Below are 21,610 nucleotides of genomic sequence, written 5' to 3' on the forward strand. Positions count from 1 at the left end.
CTGCTCCTCCACCTTCGGGAATTCCAGCTGATCCAGGAAACATATCATTCCCTCCTTCCCTTCCGGGGGCTGAGCCTTATATAACCTCTCATAGAATGCCTTGAACACCCCGTTCACTCTCTCCGCTCCCCGTTCCATCTCTCCCTCCTCATCTCTCACCCCACCTATCTCCCTCGCCGCTCCCCTCTTCCTCAATTGGTGGGCCAGTAGCCGACTCGCCTTCTCTCCATACTCATACTGTACACCGTGCCCTCCTCCACTGTGCCTCTGCCTTACCCGTGGTCAGCAGGTCAAATTCCACATGTAACCTTTGTCTTTCCCTGTACAGTCCCTCCTCCGGTGCCTCTGCATATTGCCTGTCCACCCTCAGAAGTTCTCTCAACAATCGCTCCCTTTCTTTACCCTCTTGCTTCCCTTTATGTGCCCTTATGGATATCAGTTCCCCTCTGACCACCGCCTTCAACGCCTCCCAGACCACTCCCACCTGAACCTCTCCATTGTCATTAAGCTCCAAGTACCTTTCGATACACCCCCTCACCCTTAGACATACCCCCTCATCCGCCAAGAAGCCCATATCCATTCTCCAGAGTGGGTGCTGTTCTTTTTCCTCTCCTACCTCCAGGTCTACCCAATGTGGAGCGTGGTCCGAAATGGCTATGGCCGTATACTCCGTCCCTGTCACCTTCGGAATCAGTGCCCTTCCCAAGACAAAAAAGTCTATCCGTGAATATACCTTGTGAACATGGGAGAAAAATGAGAACTCCTTACTCCTGGGCCTAATAAATCTCCAGGGGTCTACTCCTCCCATCTGCTCCATGAAGTCCTTGAGCACCCTGGCCGCTGCCGGCCTCCTCCCGGTCCTGGACCTCGACTGGTCCAGCCCTGGATCAAGCACCGTATTGAAGTCTCCCCCCATTACCAACTTTCCCGCCTCCAGGTCCGGGATACGCCCCAACATACGCGTCATAAAGTTTGCATCATCCCAGTTCGGGGCGTATACGTTCACCGGAACCACCGCCTCCCCTTGCAATCTGCCACTCACCATCACATATCTACCCCCACTATCCGCCACTATGGTCTTTGCCTCAAACAGTACCCGTTTCCCCACTAAGATAGCCATCCCCCCTATTCTTTGCATCTAAACCCGAATGAAACACCTGCCCCACCCATCCTTTACGTAGTCTGACCTGGTCTATCAGTTTCAGATGCGTCTCCTGCAACATAACCACATCTGCCTTTAATTTCTTTCGGTGTGCGAGTACCCGTGCCCTTTTAATCGGCCCGTTCAGCCCTCTCACGTTCCACGTGATCAGCCGGGTTAGGGGGCTCTTTTACCCCCCCCCCTTGTCGACTAGCCATCCCCTTTTTTAACCCAGCTCCTCACCCGGTTCCCACGTACCTGTATATCCCACAGACGGTGCCCCCCTGTCTCGACCACCCCGTCCCATAACAGCTCCCCCTTCTCCTTAGCAGCAGCAACCCAGTTAACTCCCCCACCCCCCCTCCTCTAGATCCCCTTCTAGCGTAGTTGCACCCCCCATGTTGCTCCCAGAAGTCAGCGAACTCTGGCTGACCTCGGCTTCCCCCTTTGCCCTCGGCCCCTCACTGTGCGAGGCCCCCTCCTTCCTGCGTCCCTGTTCCCGCCACAATTACCATAGCGCGGGAGCAAAGCCCGCGTTTCCCACTCGGCCCCACCCCTAATGGCGCATTTCCCTTCTCCTTCCCCTTTCCTTCCCACCGGCACCCACAGTTCTTCATTCTCTTCCCCTCGTTTGTGGGGGGTGGATGGGGGGGGGGGGGGGGGGAAAGAGTGAAAAGTTACAGGATCGAAGAATTAACAAATTGAAAAATCTTCCCCTTCCTCGCCCCACATAATCACCCCACCACTTTATCCCAGAACCTCTTTCTCTCGCCAGACTATTCCAGCTTCTCGTCCACAATGAATGTCCACGCCTCTTCTGCCGTCTCAAAGTAGTGGTGCTTCCCTTGGTGTGTGACCCACAGTCTCGCCGGTTGGAACATTCCAAATTGAACCTTCTTTTTGTGAAGCACCGCCTTAGCCCGATTGAAACTTGCCCTCCTTCTCGCCACCTCCGCACCCCAATCCTGGTATACGCGGATCACCGTGTTCTCCCACCTACAGCTCCGAGTTTTCTTCGCGCATCTGAGGACCGTCTCTCTGTCGTTGTAGCGGAGAAACCTCACCACTATAGCTCGAGGTATTTCTCCAGCCTTTGGTCTTCGCGCCAGAACTCGATAGGCTCCCTCCACCTCCAAAGGGCCCGTCGGGGCCTCCGATCCCATTAGCGAGTTAAGCATAGTGCTCACATATGCCCCGACGTCCGCCCCCTCTGCGCCTTCGGGAAGACCCAGGACTCTTAAATTCTTCCTCCTCGAATTATTCTCCAGTGCTTCCAACCTCTCCACACACCTTTTGTGCTGTGCCTCGTGCGTCTCTGTCTTCACCACCAGGCCCTGTATTTCATCTTCGTTTTCAGCAGTCTTTGCCTTCATGACCCGAAGCTCCAGCTCCTGGGTCCCCTGCTCCTCCTTTAGCCCTTCAATCGCCTGTAATATCGGGGCCAACACCTTCTTCAACTCCTTCTTCAGCTCTTCCACACAGCGCCGCAGGAACTCTTGTTGCTCCGGGCCCCATAACAAACGGCCACCTTCCGACGCCATCTTGCTTCGAGCTTCCCTTCCTTGCCGCTGCTCCAGAGGATCTGCTGCAATCCGGCCGCTATCCTCACCTTCTTCCATGTGTATCCGGGGGTATTCCCTTCTAGTTTACCGCACAGTGATTTTGGCCGTTTAAATTGCCGTTGGGGCTCCTATCAAGAGCCCAAAAGTCCGTTCCAACGGGAGGTGCCGAAACGTGCGACTCAGCTGGTCATTGCCGCACCCGGAAGCCTCACACTGTAAATTCTATGATAATCTATGATAATCTATGAACTGATCTAGCTTCAACTGCTGTTTGTGGGACAGAGTTCGAAACCTCTACCACCCTTTATGTGAAGAAGTGCTTTCTAACATCTTTTGAATGGTATAGCCCTAATTTTTAAGACTATGTCCCCTAGTTTTACAATCTCCAACCAGTGGATTTAATTTATCTAGCCTGTCTTTCCCTGTCAATATTTTGAATACTTTGATCAGATCACCTCATAACTTCCTAAATTCTAGAAAAATAGGCCTCATTTGTCTCGCCTCGTAACCTAACCCCTGTCCAGATATCATTTTTTAAAATGAAAATCGCTTATTGTCACAAGTAGGCTTCAATGAAGTTACTGTGAAAAGCCCCTAGTCGCCACATTCCGGCGCCTGCTCGGGGAGGCTGGTATGGGAATCGAACCGTGCTGCTGGCCTGCTTGGTCTGCTTTAAAAGCCAGCAATTTAGCCCAGTGTGCTAAACCAGCCCCTTTTGTAAACCTACGTTGCACTCCCTCCAAGGCCAAAATATCCTTCCTAATGTGTGATGCTCAGAACTGCTCACAGTGCTCCAAGTGGGTTCTAACCAGGGTTTTCTTTAGCTGCAACATAACTTGTGTCTTTAAACTGTAATCCTCTAGATATAAAGATTAGCATTCTATTAGCCTTTTTGATTACTTTCTGCACTTGTCCGTGACATTTTAAGGATCCATGCACTTCTCAGATCACCTAAGCAGATCAGTAATTCTCTTTTCTCATCAACAGTTTGTACAATGGCTTCCCCAACATTGGGGAAAGTTTGCTGCCAGAACACGACAAGCACAAAATTTGACTAAATATGTATGTTGTGTATGGGGTGATTATAAATTTGAGCTGTTTTCAATTAGCTTAAATATTGCATTATATAGTTAATGAAAGATTTGCCCAGAATACATAACTCTAAACCTGCAATGGACTATTCGTTGCTTTCATATTGAGAGGTCCACGATGAAAAATTTTGGAAGTGATTTTATCAAGATACTTTAGGCACTGAAGAGCCTCCATGCGGCCAAGATGAGATCAGAAGCTAAAATGCTGATTTAGCTCAAGTTTAGCACATAACAAAATTTTGGTAAAGGAATTTAAACTTCTGCTGGTATGATCGCCTGCGGATCATTCGAGCTGACTGCCACTGGCCTGATAACCCTCACTGAAAAGGAGGACAGCACTTTATTTAATGCGTCTGCTAATGACAACCAGCTGATTGGGAGTAAAGACATTACAGAGGATTGAGCTCTACTTAAATGTTACAGCACCTTTTACATTCACTTACTGCTGCAGGTTGAAAGGCATCTTTGAAACACATTGGAAGACTTTCTGGGACATTATTAAGATTTCACAACGCTATTGACATTTATTCCAGAAATTCTCTCAGCATTACATCGAAATAAAAACACTAAATGCTGTACTACTCTACCTGACAGGAGTCATCCGAAGAAAGGAAGTGCAGGTCACCTACACTTTTCTCAAGGTCTCCCTTGGTTTGTCTCTAGAATGGGAGGATGGCATGTGAGCAGCATCAACTGATGCAGGAAGGAAGGTCATAAGGACAAGATGGATCCCTCCCCACTACAGATACAAGGCTTCATTCTAGTGCTGCATCCAAGAACCTGAGCATCTTCTCACTTGGTCCAATCTATCAGGAGATGCTCAACTGTGGCAGCTAGCACACTCCAGCTCTTCAGTGGATGTAGGTACATGGAGTCCACATAAACTGCCTCATGAAAATTACATCTAATCAGCCCTTGAATGCTAGTCCTGCAGGTATTTGTTTCAGCACCTCCCATGTATGTTCAAATTGTGGTGATCAGCAACTAGAATCAAAATTGTGTGCTAAAACCAGACTTTAAAAACAGGCACATCCTTTAAATGCAAAGCAACAATTCATTACAAGATCAAATTCAGAGAACTGGTGTCATTAAAATAATGCAGATAGCATTGCTCAAGTCACATCTATAGGTTTAAGGCATATGGACTATTCAATTTAAGCTCCAATTACAAATTTAGATTTTGTTAGCCAGACAATATAAATTCTGCCATGAGAGGACCCAAACTCGGTCATCCTACAATAACGCCACAAAAGGTAGGCTTTATTAAATGTTTCATCTCAGGACCTTGTAAATTCCATAGTCAAATTGCTCAATTTTCAATGCTAATTACATTCTAAGTATTTTGTCCACTATTGATGTTAGGACCTATTGATCCCCATTTTCTCTTTTCCAAAATAGCAGAATCATGTTTGTTACCTTCCAAGCGTTGGGAACTATTCCAGAATCTAAGTAGTTCTGGGAAGATCAAAAAAAACGTATCCATTATCTCAGCAACCGCCTCCTTTAAAAGCCTAAAATATAGGTCCTCAGGTCGAGGGAACTTATCACCAGTTTGTGCTATTAATGTCTTCAGAACCATTTCTTTATACCGATTTTATTAAGTTCCTCATCTCTCTAAACTCTTGGTTTACTCATGTTTATCAATTATTTATGGGGGCAATGCAGGAGCAGTTTCCTAACCATTTCTCTGCTAATTCGATGTCTAACTGCCTATATTTCCTAATTCAGGAACCCAATACAATTCAAGTTTTATGTTCTTCAGGAATTCAAAATATGCTTGCAACATTCCATGAGGCAGCATGTGATACTTCTGACAGCAAAATGACAGGTAAAAAGAGGATATCACATGAGGATATCTCAGACTGTAACAAGCTCGTCAATCTGCATGACTCCAATCAGTAATAAAATGCCTTCAGTTACACACATCAACACAGCCAAAAACAATACGACTTTTTTAAAAAAAAATTTAGTGTACCCAATTCATTTTTTTCCAATTAAAGGGCAATTTAGCGTGTTCAATCCACCTATCCTGCACATCTTTGAGTTGTGGGGGTGAAACACACGCAAACACGGGGAGAATGTGCAAACTCCACACGGACAGTGACCCAGAGACGGGATCGAACCTGGGACCTCGGCGCCGTGAGGCAGCAGGGCTAACCCACTACGCCACCGTGCTGCCCTAACAATACGACTTTTGAGCAAGGACAAGGTGTAAAATTCTTTTGCAATTTCCTATTTCTTATTTTTTACTACTCAGAAGCTTCTCCACATCTCCATTCCCATCACGACCCCCCCCCCCCCCTTTCATTGAATTTGAAATGTGAGAAAGATACAAATGTAGCCCTATTTATAATGGAATGGAATCAACTTTATTTCTAACATTCAATTGAAAAGTTGTCATCAAGAAGGGTGATGAATATTCTGGGACCACAATTTGATCTGATTAGTAATCAAAACAGAGTCTTGACAAAACCACAAAAAACTGTAAAATTTCACATTTGGCTGCATAACAGCAGGGGCTGTTTATCACAGGGCTAAATCGCTGGCTTTGAAAGCAGGCCAAGGCAGGCCAGCAGCACGGTTCAATTCCCGTAACAGCCTCCCCGAACAGGCACCAGAAGTGGCGACTAGGGGCTTTTCACAGTAACTTCATTTGAAGCCTATTTGTGACAATAAGCGATTTTCATTTCATATAAAAGACAGCCAGTCAAATAGAATTCTCGCTCCTTTGCTATATACAATTAGCAGAACAATGCCAATCCTACAAAAAAAAAGAAAAGCTGTTGAGATCGAAGACCTAACAGCAGCAAGAGCCCATGATTAAATCTATTCCAGAAACCAACTAATTGTCAATAATTTCAGTGCTTAGTGCTCGTTCTTTATTTGTGAGCGAAGACCAGGTGAGAAAAAAAATAGCTGGTTGGGACAGGGTGTAAGACGGGAGGAAGGTGTCAGTGGCATGATTATTTCAATCTGATAAACTGAGACAATTTAGTTTAACTTTTCAAACTTTAACTGCTGAAACTTTTTGAAGACTTTTCAAGAGGGCAGCACGGTAGCATAGTGGTTAGCACAGTTGCTTCACAGCTCCAGAGTCCCAGGTTCGATTCCCGGCTTGGGTCACTGTCTCTGTGGAGTCTGCACGTTCTCCTAGTATGTGCGTGGGTTTCGTCCGGGTGCTCAGGTTTCCTCCCACAGTCCAAAGATGTGCAGGTTAGGTGGCTTGGCCATTCTAAATTGCCTTAGTGTCCAAAAAGATTAGGTTGGGTTACAGGGATAAAGGGGATAGGGTGGAGGTGTGGGGCTCAGGTAGGGTGCTCTTTCCAAGGCCCGATGCAGACTCGATGGGCTGAATGGTCTCCTTCTGCACTGTAAATTCTATGATTCTATGACTCCACAGGAGGCCATACTGTCTAACTACATCATCTTTCACTCCACAGGAGGTCATACTGTCTAACTACATAATTTTTCACTTAAAATACTAAGTCACAGAATTTCAAAGCTTTTTAAGTAGAGGAAAAAGTATGTTTCCAAACACACAATAAGCTCAACTTTCATGACACATTCTTGAAATTGGTCAATAAATGAACCATCAGGTCAACACAAACAGGGCAACATGCACTTCAAAAATAGAATTCACACAATCAGAACTGCAGTGATTTGATATGATGAAATGCCTCAGCAACCCCAAGCCCAAGATTACAGCGATTCCCAAAAAGCCAGAATGACAACGGATTCTGCAACAATTGCTACCCAATTCCACATAGGTAGAATAGACCTGCATAAATTTGAATAAAGGTTTCCTTACGGCTGGCAATGCAGTACGCCAATCTGCAATTGATTCGCCTGTAGAGTTGCTTGTTGATCGGCCATATTATCAGTGTGCAGAGCTGAAGGAAGTTAATGATGAGTCCAGTCACGACAAAGATGTAGCCGATAAGAAGGTGGCAGATGAACTGAGATTTCAAGAAGGCTACGATACCCATTGCTTACAAAGCTTCCAATATATCCACCAAATGTCCCGAGTTCATAAAGAAAATCTGCAACATAGATACAAGCCATTAGATATAGAAAGTGATTAGAATGGATTTTTTTTTAAAAAAAACATCAATTAGACTACAATTAAAATTTTGAAGACAAAATTCCCTTTTCCTAGCAAAAAAATAATTACCTTTTCCTTAAAACGTGACCTTACTGGAGGCACAACAGAAGCAGCAGCAATGCAAAACACTTAACAGAATATTATCTGTTGGTATTTGGCTAACAGAATAGCAACTCAAAATGGCCAATGCTAGGAAATTAGAACACTGCTAGGCAGCCTTGATTCTTCAAATAATTTGCTCTTATTGTCCGATTCAGGTGTCATTATGTCAACAGTCTTACCGAGGAGGGGTCTCAAGATAAGAGCCCATGATGTTGGGGAGTAGTACAATAGCATGGATAGAGGATTGGCAACCTGTACCTAGTGGAGTGCCACAGGGATCCATAATAAATAATGACTTGGACAAAGGAAGTGAATGCACTATTGCCAAGTTTGCAGATGACCCAAAAATAGGTGGGAAGGCAAGTGGTGAGGAAAACACAAAGACTCTAGAATATAGACAGGATAGGTGAGTGGGCAAAAACTTGGCAGATGGAATATAATGTAGGAAAATATGAAGATATGCACTTAAGTAGGAAGAACAAAGGAGCCGAATATTATTTAAATGGAGAAATACTACAGCAGAGGGATTTGGTGGTCCTCGTGCATAAATCACAAAAAGGTACCATGCAAGTTCAAGAGGTAATTGGGAAAGCAAATGGAATGTTAGCCTTTATTTCATAAAAATAGGGAAGTCCTGAAGAAATGTCTCTCAAAGTGTTAACCAATAAAACCATCTTTTGCCTTTTTGCTTAAGAAGCAGAGCAAGAGAGAGAGAGAGACAGACTATGACCAAGTTATAGGCACCAAGGAAGATGGAGTTGGTGGCAAGCTAATGAGTTGGGTTTAACTAACACTGACCTTACATTCACCTCTGGTGCCACATACCACACTATTTTTAGCCTCAGCAGAGTTCATATCAAAGGATGTTTTGGAAGCTGACTGCCCTTCAGACTGGGTATTCCTCCTGTCCTGAACTGCTTTGTGGGTTGGGGGGGGGGGGGGGGGGGGAAGGAGGCTGGCAGGGAGCATGCATGTCCAGCTCACTCCCAGTCTCAGGATTCTCGTTCTCACCTACTCATTCACCAGACTTCCGCAAGTTCACTCAACCCCTTGCACAGACTCACTGTCGTAGGGACTCCTGGTATACTCCCTCCCGAACATCATTATTCATGTCTAATAATGACCATGAAACCACTGTTGATGGTCGTAAAAACCCAACTGGTTCACTAATGTTCTTTCGGGAAGGAAATCTGCCATCCTTACCTGGTCTGGCCTACATGAGACCCCAGACCCACAGCAATGTGGTTGACTCCTAACTGCCCTCAGAGATGGGCAATAAAAGAAGAAAAAATGTAACTACACCACATGGACAAAAGCGGTTCAGGGCACTAGCTTACCACCACTTTCTCAAAGGCAATTACAAAAGGGTTATTAAGGGTAACAAGGCAATTACAAAAGGGTAATAACGCCCACATCCTATAAAATATTAAAAAGATCTCCAGTTGACAACTTAGACCTTCCTTCGCTGTGCACTTTGGGTGAAAATGTGGAATGGTACTTTCACAATCTTTCAGTGTTGTGCACATACACACTTCTGGACCATAAAATGGACCACTGAATAGGCCCAGTAGCAGTTCTGGTAGTGTACTTGAAGGTTAGTGTTTCCAAACATGGTTATATACATTCCTGGAAGCTTCATCAAATGATCTAATCTGCATTAGTTCTGCTCCTACCAATGTTCACCGAAAACCCAGCCTTGTAATGTACCGATTTCCCATTAGAGTGAACAGACAGTTATTTGATTGGTTAATTCTGGACTGTCAAACAGCTAAATTTCCCACCTCCAAATATATTTTTAAAAGTGATTTTTTTTAAATCCTCAAAGAAAATGTTAATGCACAGTTCTTTTTTCTTAATGCCCCTATGATTTTTCTCCCAGGTTTGCAGCAGTATCCTGGAGATTTACCTTTAATTCCTGGGACTTCCAAGCCAACCCTGAAAGGTTGGCAACCATATTCAAAATGAAAATATGAAAGGTAGGTCCGAAAAATTGTTACCAAATTTCATGCATCTTTGTAGCTTGACCTCCATTTTCACAAATATTATATATACTTTATTTTAAAAATGTACTCAGATGGATGGAGGTCAGTTCAGGGAAAATAAAAATCTGAAAGATGTGCCCAGTGTTGTGCCCAATCTTGACACAGGACCATACACACTGTATATAATCACCCTCTACTAACAGGCACTTAGGCACATCAGGGTGATAGCAGGATAAAACTGCTGTCCCACATTCGGTGTAATGCACAGTGTCTTGAACCGAATCTCCTTCATTGTTAGATACAAAAGATTTATTGTCATAACCCCATATATTACCCTATGTCTCATCAATGTTGGTTGTGAAGTCACTTTCTTTTGTAAGGGCCACGAAGAATCCAGCACGAGTTTTAAGGATACAAAGTAATAACATTTATTTACCATAACATATATACATAACAGTAGCAGTAACTTCCCTTGCTGCATACTCCTTCCTGCTGGTTCCTGAACTGGCCAGCTTTATTTATACTAGGAGTTTCTCCGCCCCCCTCATTGGGGAAGCTCATACTCCCACAGGATTGTGGGATAGTCATTAGTCCCTAGCCAATGGTAAGTAGGCAGGTTATAACATCCCTCCCCCCCCCCCCAAAGTCCAAGGAATCCACCGAAGACCCTGGCGAAGGAGGGCGTCGGACTCGTTTGGCCGCAGGCCGGACACCATTTGCACAAGGCGCTGGATCAGGCGGCGTGTAACGAGACGGAGACCGGCGCTTCCGTGATGAACGGCACAACGGTTGTACATCCACGGCCCGTGGACCCGAGGATTCCCCCTCTGATGCATCCTGTGTCTCCATCTCGGAGCCAGAGTCTGCTGCCTCCATCATGTCAGCGTCTCTATCTCCATTCGGTCCCGTAACGACCTGCGCAGGCTTCGAGTGAGGCACCAGTGGAAGATTGAGAGGACTACCTTCCCTTGTCTCTGGTCTCTGCGGCTGTAGAAATGAGCTCCAGGGGCGGGGAATCGTTTGAGGGGATAGTCTTCTGGACCGAACGTGGTCCACATGTCTTCGCTGGAGACGACCCTGGGCTTGCACTTGGTAAGATATAGGGCCCATTTGGCGAAAGATTACACCAGGAACCCATTGGGCACCACCAGCAAAATTCCGAACGAACACTGGGTCACCGGGCACAAACTGCCGAATCGGCCGATGCCGAGAAAATCCCTGTCCCTGCCGTTCTTGTGTGCGGCGTACTTTTGCGCCAATGTCCGGGAAAGCCATACTAAGGCGGGTGCGAAGTCTCCGGCCCATTAGGAGTTCTGCGGGAGCTACCCCAGTCACTGCATGGAGGGTGGTCCTGTACGTAAACAAAAAGCGAGCCAGTCTCGTGTCCATTGATCCGGAAGACTGCTTCTTTAGGCCTCTTTTGAATGTCTGCACTGCGCGCTCTGCCAACCCATTTGAAGCCGGGTGGTAAGGGGCAGTGCGGATATGGCGGATGCCGTTCATCCTCGTGAACCTCGCAAACTCCTCACTCGTGAATGGAGTGCCGTTATCCGTGACCAGCACCTCGGGGAGGCCATGCGTACTAAACGATAAACGCATCTTTTCAATTGTTGCGCAGGACGTTGTCCCCTGCATCTTATGCACCTCTAGCCATTTGGGCTGGGCGTCAATTAGTAGAAGGAACATGGATCCTTGAAAAAGGCCTGCGAAATCTGCATGCAAGCGTGCCCAAGGCCGCCCTGGCCATTCCCAGTGATGTAGGGGCACGGCCGGCGGAAGCTTCTGATGCTCCTGGCAAATGGAGCAGTTTTGGTCCACCTTCTCAATGTCGGTGTCGAGGCCTGGCCACCAGACATAACTCCGGGCCAACATTTTCATTTTGGTCACGCCTGGATGCCCATTGTGCAAGTCTGTCAGTGTCAGCTCTTGGCCTTTTTCTGGGACAATCACACACGTCCCCCACAAGAGGATGCCGTCTTCCACGCTGAATTCTGACAGCTTGGAGGAAAATGCCCGCAACTCGCCTGGGAGCTGTCTATGCTGCCCACCATACAGGACTATGTGCCGAACCTTTTACAGGACTGGCTCCGTCTGGGTCCACTCACGGATCTGTGATGCCGTGACAGGCAAGGTGTCCATAAGATTTAGGGTTGCAACCACCTCACCGGTCGTGGGGGTCGACATGGGACCGGTCAATAAAGGCAATCGGCTCAGTGCGTCGGCATTTGCTATCCGCGTACCTGGTTTGTGCTCCAGAGAATACTCGTATGCAGCAAGCAACAAAGCCCAGCGCTGGATCCGTGCAGAAACAATGGGCGGTATTGGCTTATCCTCTCTGAAAAGTCCCAGCAGGGGCTTATGATCAGTCCCGATAGTGAAATGGCGGCCGTACACGTACTGGTGGAAGCATTTCACCGTAAAACTACTGCCAGGCCCTCCTACTCGATCTGCGTGTACTTTTTCTCCGCTGCAGTCAATCATCATAGAATTTACAGTGCAGAAGGAGGCCATTCGGCCCATCGAGTCTGCACTGGCTCTTGGAAAGAGCACCCTACCCAAAGTCAACACCGCCACCCTATCCCTATAACCCAGTAACCCCACCCAACACTAAGGGCAATTTTGGACACTAAGGGCAATTTATCATGGCCAATCCACCTAACCTGCACATCTTTGGACTGTGGGAGGAAACCGGAGCACCCGGAGGAAACCCACGCACACACGGGGAGGACGTGCAGACTCCGCACAGACAGTGACCCAAGCTGGAATCGAACCTGGGACCCTGGAGCTGTGAAGCAATTGTGCTATCCACAAGGCTACCGTGCTGCCCGGGAGGCGAAAGCTATCGGTCGCTCGACCCCGTTCTCCATCTTGTGGGACAGGACGGCCCCAATACCATACGGGGATGCATCACATGTGACGAGCAAAGGCTTTCCAGGATCATAGTGGGTTAGTAACCCAGACAACGACAATTGTTGCTTTACCCGCCGGAAAGCGGTTTCTTGCGGCTGACCCCAAACCCAGGTGTGATTTTTCTTTAGCAGAAGGTGCAAAGGGGCCAGCGTAGTTGCCAGATTGGGGAGGAACTTCCCGTAATAGTTTACGAGACCGAGAAAAGAAGGAAGATGCGAAGTGTCAGTCGGGGCGGGGACATGTTGAATTGCACGCACCTTCTCTGTGACGGGGTGCAGACCTTCGCGGTCCACCCGATAACCTAGGTAGACTACTTCCTTTGCCTGAAATACGCACTTTGTGCGACGTAAACGGACTCCAGCCTCCGAAAGGCGTCTAAGGGCAGCCTCCAGATTTTCCAAATGTTCCTGCTCTGACGTCCCTGTAATCAAAACGTCATCTAGGTAGACAGCCACACGTGGTAAACCTCTCAAAATGCCCTCCATAACACGTTGAAAAATTGCGCAGGCAGAGGATACTCCAAAGGGCAACCGTGTATATTCATACAGGCCCCGGTGTGTATTAATCGTTACATACGGTCGAGAGGCAGGGTCCAGCTCCAACTGCAGGTAGGCGTGACTCATATCTAATTTTGTGAACGAGAGTCCACCTGCAGGTTTCGCGTAGAGATCCTCTATGCGAGGCATTGGATATCGGTCGAGTCGGGAAACTGTATTCACTGTAAGTTTATAGTCGCCACACAAGCGAACTGTGGCATCTGGCTTCATTACAGGTACAATTGGTGCTGCCCAGTCAGCAAAACGGACGGGCCTGATAATACCCAAACTCTCCAAACGAGTGAGCTCCCCTTCTACCTTCTCGAGCAAGGCGTAAGGCAATGGGCGCGCCCGGAAATAGCGCGGCGTGGCTCCTGGTTCAACTTGGATACAGGCTACAGCTCCTTTCATTTTCCCCAAACCAGGCTGGAATACATCTGGGTATCGTCCTAGCACCTCAGTCAACCCTTCAGAAACTGTTTGGAGGATGTGCTGCCATTGCAACCGCAAATGGCGCAACCAGTCCCGACCCAACAGGCTGGGCCCATGGCCGCGCACCACGATAAGTGGGAAACGCCCCTCCTGGCGTCCATAGACAACAGGGGTCATTGTAGTTCCTGCAATGTCCAATGGTTCCCCCGTGTAGGTGGCCAACCTGGCCTGTGAGTCGGTTAATGTGAGGGTCTGTATACCCTGCTTGATGCGGTCGAATGTCCTCTGGGCGATCAGAGACCGCTGCGCCAGTATCCAACTCCATCCCAAGCGGGTGGCCATTGACCCGTACTGTCACCTTAAAGGGGGCCACACGGGGAGCTGCCACACAATGCAGCTGCAGGCAGTCATCCTCCGTCTCCACGTCCTCAGGAGTAGTCGCCGCAGGTTCATCCACATGGAAGGTACGGCCTCTGGGCTGGTCCCAGTTACGGCCCCTGGGCTGGTCCCAGTTTCGGTCGGAACAACGGCGCCTTTGGCGTCCCCAGGACCGCCCTCTGCGACGGGGTCGGCGCCTACAGGTCTGACACGGACATGGCTCCTCATCCATTGGCTCTGGAGAAGGCTCCCTTCGGGGAGGAATGTCCGAACGCCACTGGCGTCGGTCCGGACGTTGCCTCGCCCAAGGTGCCGCAGGAGTGCGGGGGGACGTTTTCGGACGGAAGGGGTTGCGCCCCAAGGCATGCACTTCCATTCCCTGTAGCTCCTGTACTCCTCGCTCTGCGCTCTCTCGGGACAATACTATTTGAATGGCCTGTTGAAAAGTCAATGCTGGCTTCGCTAACAACTTTCTCTGGGTGGCCACATTGTTAATACCGCAAACCAAACGGTCGCGTAACATTTCTGACAAGGTCTCACCATAGTCACAGTACTCCGCAATCCTGCGTAGCCTGGATAGAAAATCAGCAAGGGATTCTCCAGGGGTCCTCTCAGCGGTATTAAACCGGTAACGCTGAACTATCGTGGACGGGGTTGGGTTAAAATGTTGCCCCACTATATTCACAAGTTCATCAAACGTTTTGGTGTCCGGCGCAGCTGGGTACGCAAGGCTCCTAATCACCCCAAACGTATGCGGGCCGCAGGCGGTGAGCAATATGACCACCTGGCACTCGTTTTCGGTGATATTGTTTGCCCGGAAATAGTAACGCATCCGTTGTGTGTACTGGTTCCAGCTTTCCAGCGCAAAAACATCCAAACGTCCATACAGAGGCATGATATAATAGAAAACAACTTCCAACCTGGATCCAACAAAAATCCAAGGAGGTGGCTTCAGCAGTGTAGACAGCTATTCACTTTAACCTTCGTCGCCAGTTTTGTAAGGGCCACGAAGAATCCAGCACGAGTTTTAAGGATACAAAGTAATAACATTTATTTACTATAACATATATACATAATAGTAGCAGTAACTTCCCTTGCTACATACTCCTTCCTGCTGGTTCCTGAACTGGCCAGCTTTATTTATACTAGGAGTTCACTAGTGGTTTCTCCGCCCCCCTCATTGGGGAAGCTCATACTCCCACAGGATTGTGGGATAGTCATTAGTCCCCAGCCAATGGTAAGTAGGCAGGTTATAACACTTTCCTAAGACTGCCAGTTACCCAATATACTCGCACAGGATCTAGAACACAAGGTATCATGGAACTTGCCAATTCACTGTTTAGATTCCTCAGAAATCAGGATTTTTTCCATCAGCAAAACATAATTGTCAAGATGCATAGTTGTCTTACTAAGGATAAGTCTCTAAAAGATGCAGATATGCCTCTAACTCTCCAAATATTGAATCCATGGTCCATAAGAACTGGTGGGAAGTCTAGGTTACCCTGAATGGGAGAGAGAGCAGAAGTCAGTCCAAATCTCCCTTCTAATTGACGGATCATCCTCTACGCTCTAGGAGTATAGGATTCTCACATGTAGCAGAGTCCAATCTAAAGTCCCCATAAAACAACAGGACCTGTAAAAGGATACACCAACTGGCCTGCTCCAACATCAAGCCAAATGGAGGTGGGGTCCCCTCTACCGCAGTCCCTTATGAACCTACGATGAGAGGCCAATTGGTACATTCTAACATTTGGCACCCCCAGGCCCCTTTTACAGCCAGGAAGCTGCAACTTTGCCAACTTCAAATGAGGCGGCTTCTTATTCCATATGAATAAACTGATCATTCTATTGATCTCCTTTAAGACTTTAGCAAATAATAAGATTGGCAACATCTGCAAAGGATACAAAAAATCTAGGCAGCACATTAATCTTGACCAATGCAATTATACACATCTACGATATTGGCAGAGAAGACTAACAAGTCAAGGCCCACCTAATGGACGTAACCAGCTGAGGAAAATTGTCCCCATACAGTTGCTTAAAGAGAGGGGTAATCACAGCACCCAGATAAGTAAGCCCCGAGGGGGACCACCTGAATGGGAAGTCAGCTGGGGGGGGGGGGGTTCTACCTCTCAACCGTCCCACCGGCATAGCCTCAGACTTGGTCAAATTAATCTTTTAGTGGAGAAAATGCTTAATCTACCTACCACACCAATAAGAGCAGGAACCATTGCGTAGAGTAAACCGGACCTCCTCTTGTGCAAGGATGAGCCTGATACAGTTTACGGTGATGCACAGGGTGCATATGACTCGGGCAAGAATGAGTGGGTTCTTTCAAGGTGGAGCAGATGAGTGTGAGAGTTGTGGGCAGTGGCCCGCGAATCATGCGCACATGTTTTGAGGTTGCAAAAAATTGGGAAGATTCTGGTCGTGAGTGATCATGGTCTTAGCCTGGATAGTGGAGGAGGAGGTGGTCCCGGACCCTTTGGTGGCGATATTTGGGGTTTCAGAGAAGCTGGAGCTCATGGAGAGGAGGAAGGCCGATGTCTTGGTCTTCGCCGCTCTGATTGCACGGTGGCGAATTTTGCTGGCGTCGCGGTCGGCATCGCCACCGGGGAATGCGGCTTGGTTGGGTGGCGTGTACGACTTTCTGCGATTAGAGAAAATAAAGTATGAGTTAAGGGCTCTTCAGGGGGTTGAGGCAAGGTGGAGGATATTTGTCACCGTGTTTGAGGGGCTGTTTATCGCAGGGGGAGGTGGCGTCTGAAAAGGGGGAAAAATCTGTACAGACTGTGACAAAACATTATTTCTTTACCCGTCAGTCTGGCCTCAATAAAAGTCGAGATGGATTTGCAGGTACAGCATGAGTTATTTTATTTGACTTGCAAGTCTGTCTCAATTCACAGTGGTACAGAACACATCCTGCCTTCTGCACCCCGGAATCGAGTGAGTCTGTAGAACAAAGACGTCGCTACTGATACATTCAAATGGCATCAAGTTTCACATACACGATTCCCATAGGTCATCCTATACCCCTCCTGACCTAGCCATACATCCTAATTGGCTCACTTCCAATCCCTTCCTCTGGCCCCCTATTACCCAGCATCCTTTTCCCCTCCGTTACTAGATACACCTCCTCCTTGCTTTGCCATGCGTTCTGAAATCCTTTGTCTGTGAACTAACAGAATCAGACCGGCCTATGTTTACATTACAGTAACTAATATCTCTAAAGTAACTATTTTATATCACATTCATCAACTGTATCGTTGATTGTTGGGAAATATGTTTCCCTGGGTGTTTATTCGCTGTAACCTTCTTTGATACATGTTTGTAATAAAATACATTTTTTTTAAATAAGAGCAGGAACCAAGATATTTGGCTCTGATACAAACGCAGCACATAGTCAGCGTAAAGCATGATCTTACGCTGCTTCTCTCCCACTGCGCAGTGCAAAAACCAAAGGCTCCTGCCTAACAGCCTCCACCAAAGGCTCCTGTCGAACAGCCTCCGCCAAAGGCTGTAAAGCCAATGCAAACTGCAAGGAGGATAAGGGACAACCCTGCCTGGGCCCTCTGAAGGCCAAAATTTTCAGATCTATAACCATTCATGAACACTATTGCCAAGGGCCTATGATATAGTACCTGTATCCACTTATTCCTCTCTCAACCCATATCTCAACAACATATAAACCAATTAGTTCCATTCCACCTGGTCAAAAGCATTCTCTGCATCCAGAGAAATCATTAACCCATCTGATGCCTGCTTTTGAAATACTTGGATAACATTCAGTTATTCTGACATTATTGCAAGAATTCCAACCCTTTATGAACCCAGTCTGATCAATGGGAGAATTTCCTCTAAACACCGGGCCAACATGGTAGATAACAATTTCAAATCAACATTCAGAAGCGAGATTGGCATATAAGAAGCACACTCCTCTGAGTTCTTGCCTGCCTTCAAAAGCAAATAAATATTTGCTTCTACGACATATTTGCGTCACGGTGGCACTGTTGCCTCACAACTCCATGGTCCCAGGTTCAATTCCGGGCTCGGGTGACAGGCTGTGTGGAGTTTGCACTTTCTCCCAGTGTCCGTGTGGGTTTTCTCCGGGTGCTCCGGTTTCCTCCCACAGTCCAAAAGATGTGCAGGTTAGGTGGATTAGCCATGCTAAATTGCCCCTTAGTGTCCAAAAAGGTTAGGTTGGATTACTGGGATAGGGTGGAGGCTGCTCTTTCCAAGAGCCAGTGCAGACTCAATGGGCCGAATGGCCTCCTTCTACACTGTAAATTCTATGATTCTTGGAGCGTCGGTGGTAGCAGATCGGTCTCAAATGAATGACAGTATATACCAATTGACGGATCTATCAGAATTCCTGTAAAGCTCACACCCAAAACCATCCAGCCCAAGGGCCTTACCCGGTTGGAGCTCCCTAATGGCTACAGTCACCTCACTTTTAGAGATAGGAGCATTGAAGACCAACCATTGATCCTCTGATGCTGTAGGAAGCTCAAGGGAAGAAAAGAACTGTTCCATATGTGTCCAGACTGGCCGGTCTTATAAACTCAGCATAAAAATCCCTAAATGCTTTATTAATGTCCACAGTTTTAATTAACCTATTACCCCTGGAATCATATACAGAGGGGATAGCCCTAGAATCAGCCCTCTTATTAGTCAAGAAAGCCAAGTATTTATTCAGCTTGTTCCCAAACTCGTACAATTTTTGCCTTGGAAACTTTAAACTCCTCTCAGCCTGCTAAGTCAGCAAAGAATAAAGCGCCACCAGAGCCGGATTAATCTCACTCAATACGTGCCATTTGGGAACCCTCCTATACTTCTTCTCCACTTCAGCCAATCTAACTTACAACCAACGCAGACTTTTTCCAGCACTCTACGCCTTTTGTTGACTGTATAGGAAATAACCAACTCCCTTGCATAAGACTTGCATTTCTCCCACAAAATGGTGGAGGGTCATATCAGAAAGGGAGTTGACCGAGTAAAATAGTTCAAACTCCTTCTTGAAATACGCAGTCCTTCCCAAGCAAGGACACATCAAAACACCATGACCTAAATCGGGGTGGGTGGTGGGGCGCCTCAAGAGTAAAAATTAAAGGAAAATAGGACCATGGTCAGGGATCACAATGCTACCTAGAGCAGGAGGGTACCAAATGTAGGATTGCTCGGCATGAAGAAATAATCAATTCTAGTATGGCATTGATGAGGAGCCAAGAAAAACGTAAATTCTTTATTTCTAGGATGCAGTGTTTGTCAAAGGTCTCCTCACAAACCGACACCAATGCCCTTGCCTGATGGGTAGGTGGATCTCTGGCTACTGGGAGCTTACCACCAAGGGGTTTAAGTCCCCATGAAGACTTTAGTAATAATCTCCGGGGAATGATTTGGAGGCCATACACATTCATTATCGAAACAGACCCTGACAATCACATGTCGACCCCCCTTACCTTTCACACAATTCTTCACCTTGAAGGGAACATTTTTGTTAACCAAAATTGTTGGTCGAGAACGAGGCAAAGAAACTTGCCCCACGCAGTTCCCCTGCTTCACCATATGCTTCACCCGATGACTATGTATTTACATTGTGTATTTGTCATATGATCTCCGTTTTCATGTATGGAGCGATCTGCCTGGACTGTACGCAGAACAATACTTTTCGCTGTACCTCGGTACACATGACAATAAATCTAAATCTAATCTTTAACTTTAAGTGCTCCTTGTCATTCAAATAAGTCTCCTGTAACAAGGCTATGTTTACTTTCTCCTTTTTAAAGGAAAGACAGGGGGTGCAATTCTCCCATCGGGAGACTAAGTCCCGACGCCGGAGTGAAAACCGGAGTGTTTCACTCCGGCGTCGGAGGCCGCTCCCAGCCCCCTATTCCCCCGCCCCCGGGGGGCTAGGAGCGGCGCCGCGTCATTTACACCACGTAAAAGCAGTGCTGCGTAAACGACGTGGCCGGTGCAGCGTAAATGACGTCACCCGCGCATGCGCGGTTGCCATCCTCCCCGTGGCCGCCCCCCAAGAAGGTGTCAGATGGATCTTGCGGGGCGGCGGAGAAAAGCAGGTCCTCCTTCAGAGAGGCCAGCCCGCTGATCGGTGGGCACCGATCGCGGGCCAGACCCCTTTTGAGGCCCCCCCAGTGCAGGAACACTCCTCCCTCCTCACAGGCCACACCCCCAGCATTCCCGCCGGCAGTGACCAGGTGTGGACGGCGCCGGCAGGAACCTGTCGTGTTGGGCAGGCCGCTCGGCCTATTCGGGCCGGAGAATTGCCGCTCGCCCGTTACAAACGGCAAGCGGCGATTCTCCCAGCGGCCAGCCCTGATTCTCGCCGCGCGGTTTGGGGTGGTGGGAGAATCGCGTGCGGGCGTCGGGGCGGCGTGGCGGGACTCGCGCGGTGCCCCGCCAATTCTCCCATGGGGCGGGATTCACCATTCCCCGACTCCGATTTTGTAACCACCGATCGGACGGAGAATCCCTTCTGATGCCAAAATTGGAGGCGGCGCCTGTATGACGCAGGTTTTGTATCCTCCGTCCCCTCTGAAATAGCGTCGCGGCGTTAGCACGTCACCTGAAGGCTCTCCCCGATGCTCCGCCCCCGATGTGCCGAGTTCCAGACCGCGCGGCTGACATGTGATGGCAGCTGCGGACTGTGTCCAGCGCCGCTACAGTCGGGCGGGAACCATGCTGATGGCCGGGGGGGCTTCCAGGTGGGCCAGGGGCACTGGTGGGGGATGGCCAGGGATACACTATCTGGCAGGTCTGGTCCACGCACGGCCGGCGCCATGTTTTACGGTGCGACCGCTGCATATCGTTGCCGTGCGCATGCGCGGTCATGGACCCGGCTATTCTCCAGGCATTTATATCATGGGAGCTGGGAGTTTTACTCAGCATGGCTGCTAGCTCCTCACCGGATCGGTGAGAGGTCAGCGACGAATATTTTTATCGTAAAATGGCACAGATCCTGCTCACATAATTCTCAAAAACGTGAATCCAACACAGGATATTTTTCCTTTTGATAGGATGATGCATAGTACATTCCAGCAATATAGTTTTGAATTAGCTACTATCATTGCACAATCCACAAGAAATATAAGACAGTGTTTTCGTGCCGCATTCGGGAGTGTACCAAATCACACCTCCCCCATCTCAAGCCACACAGAGGCACCATAATGTCCTTATAGCATTATTTTCGCAGATAAGAGACCTCGCTTACCATTTCAGGATCCAATCAACACCTTACTAACCCCAAACAAAAAATCACAAGCATGATAATTCTAAGGGGACATTCCAAAGCACATGCAATGACGCTATGGCCAAACCAAAACTCCTCTTAAGAGAATGGGAGCCAAATGTCCTTCC

The 21,610-nt window shown here is 47.9% G+C and overlaps 1 protein-coding gene across 4 annotated transcripts in view; it reads right to left on the reverse strand.

Annotated features, from left to right (window-relative positions):
- Positions 1 to 21,610, reverse strand: part of agpat4 (1-acylglycerol-3-phosphate O-acyltransferase 4 (lysophosphatidic acid acyltransferase, delta)) — a 313,768-nt gene that overhangs the window by 208,433 nt on the left and 83,725 nt on the right. For 3 of the 4 annotated variants that reach the window (XM_072503738.1, XM_072503709.1, XM_072503720.1), the window contains exon 2: positions 7,603 to 7,834. In XM_072503738.1, coding sequence (XP_072359839.1) covers positions 7,603 to 7,780 — 178 coding nt within the window. In that variant the 5' untranslated portion in view covers positions 7,781 to 7,834. Of the gene's footprint in view, positions 1 to 7,602; positions 7,835 to 16,443; positions 16,887 to 21,610 lie in introns of all 4 variants that reach the window. The other variant, XM_072503730.1, reaches the window with a different exon arrangement.

The sequence above is a fragment of the Scyliorhinus torazame genome, chromosome 1 (genome assembly GCF_047496885.1).
Source record: "Scyliorhinus torazame isolate Kashiwa2021f chromosome 1, sScyTor2.1, whole genome shotgun sequence".
Classification (NCBI taxonomy): domain Eukaryota; kingdom Metazoa; phylum Chordata; class Chondrichthyes; order Carcharhiniformes; family Scyliorhinidae; genus Scyliorhinus; species Scyliorhinus torazame.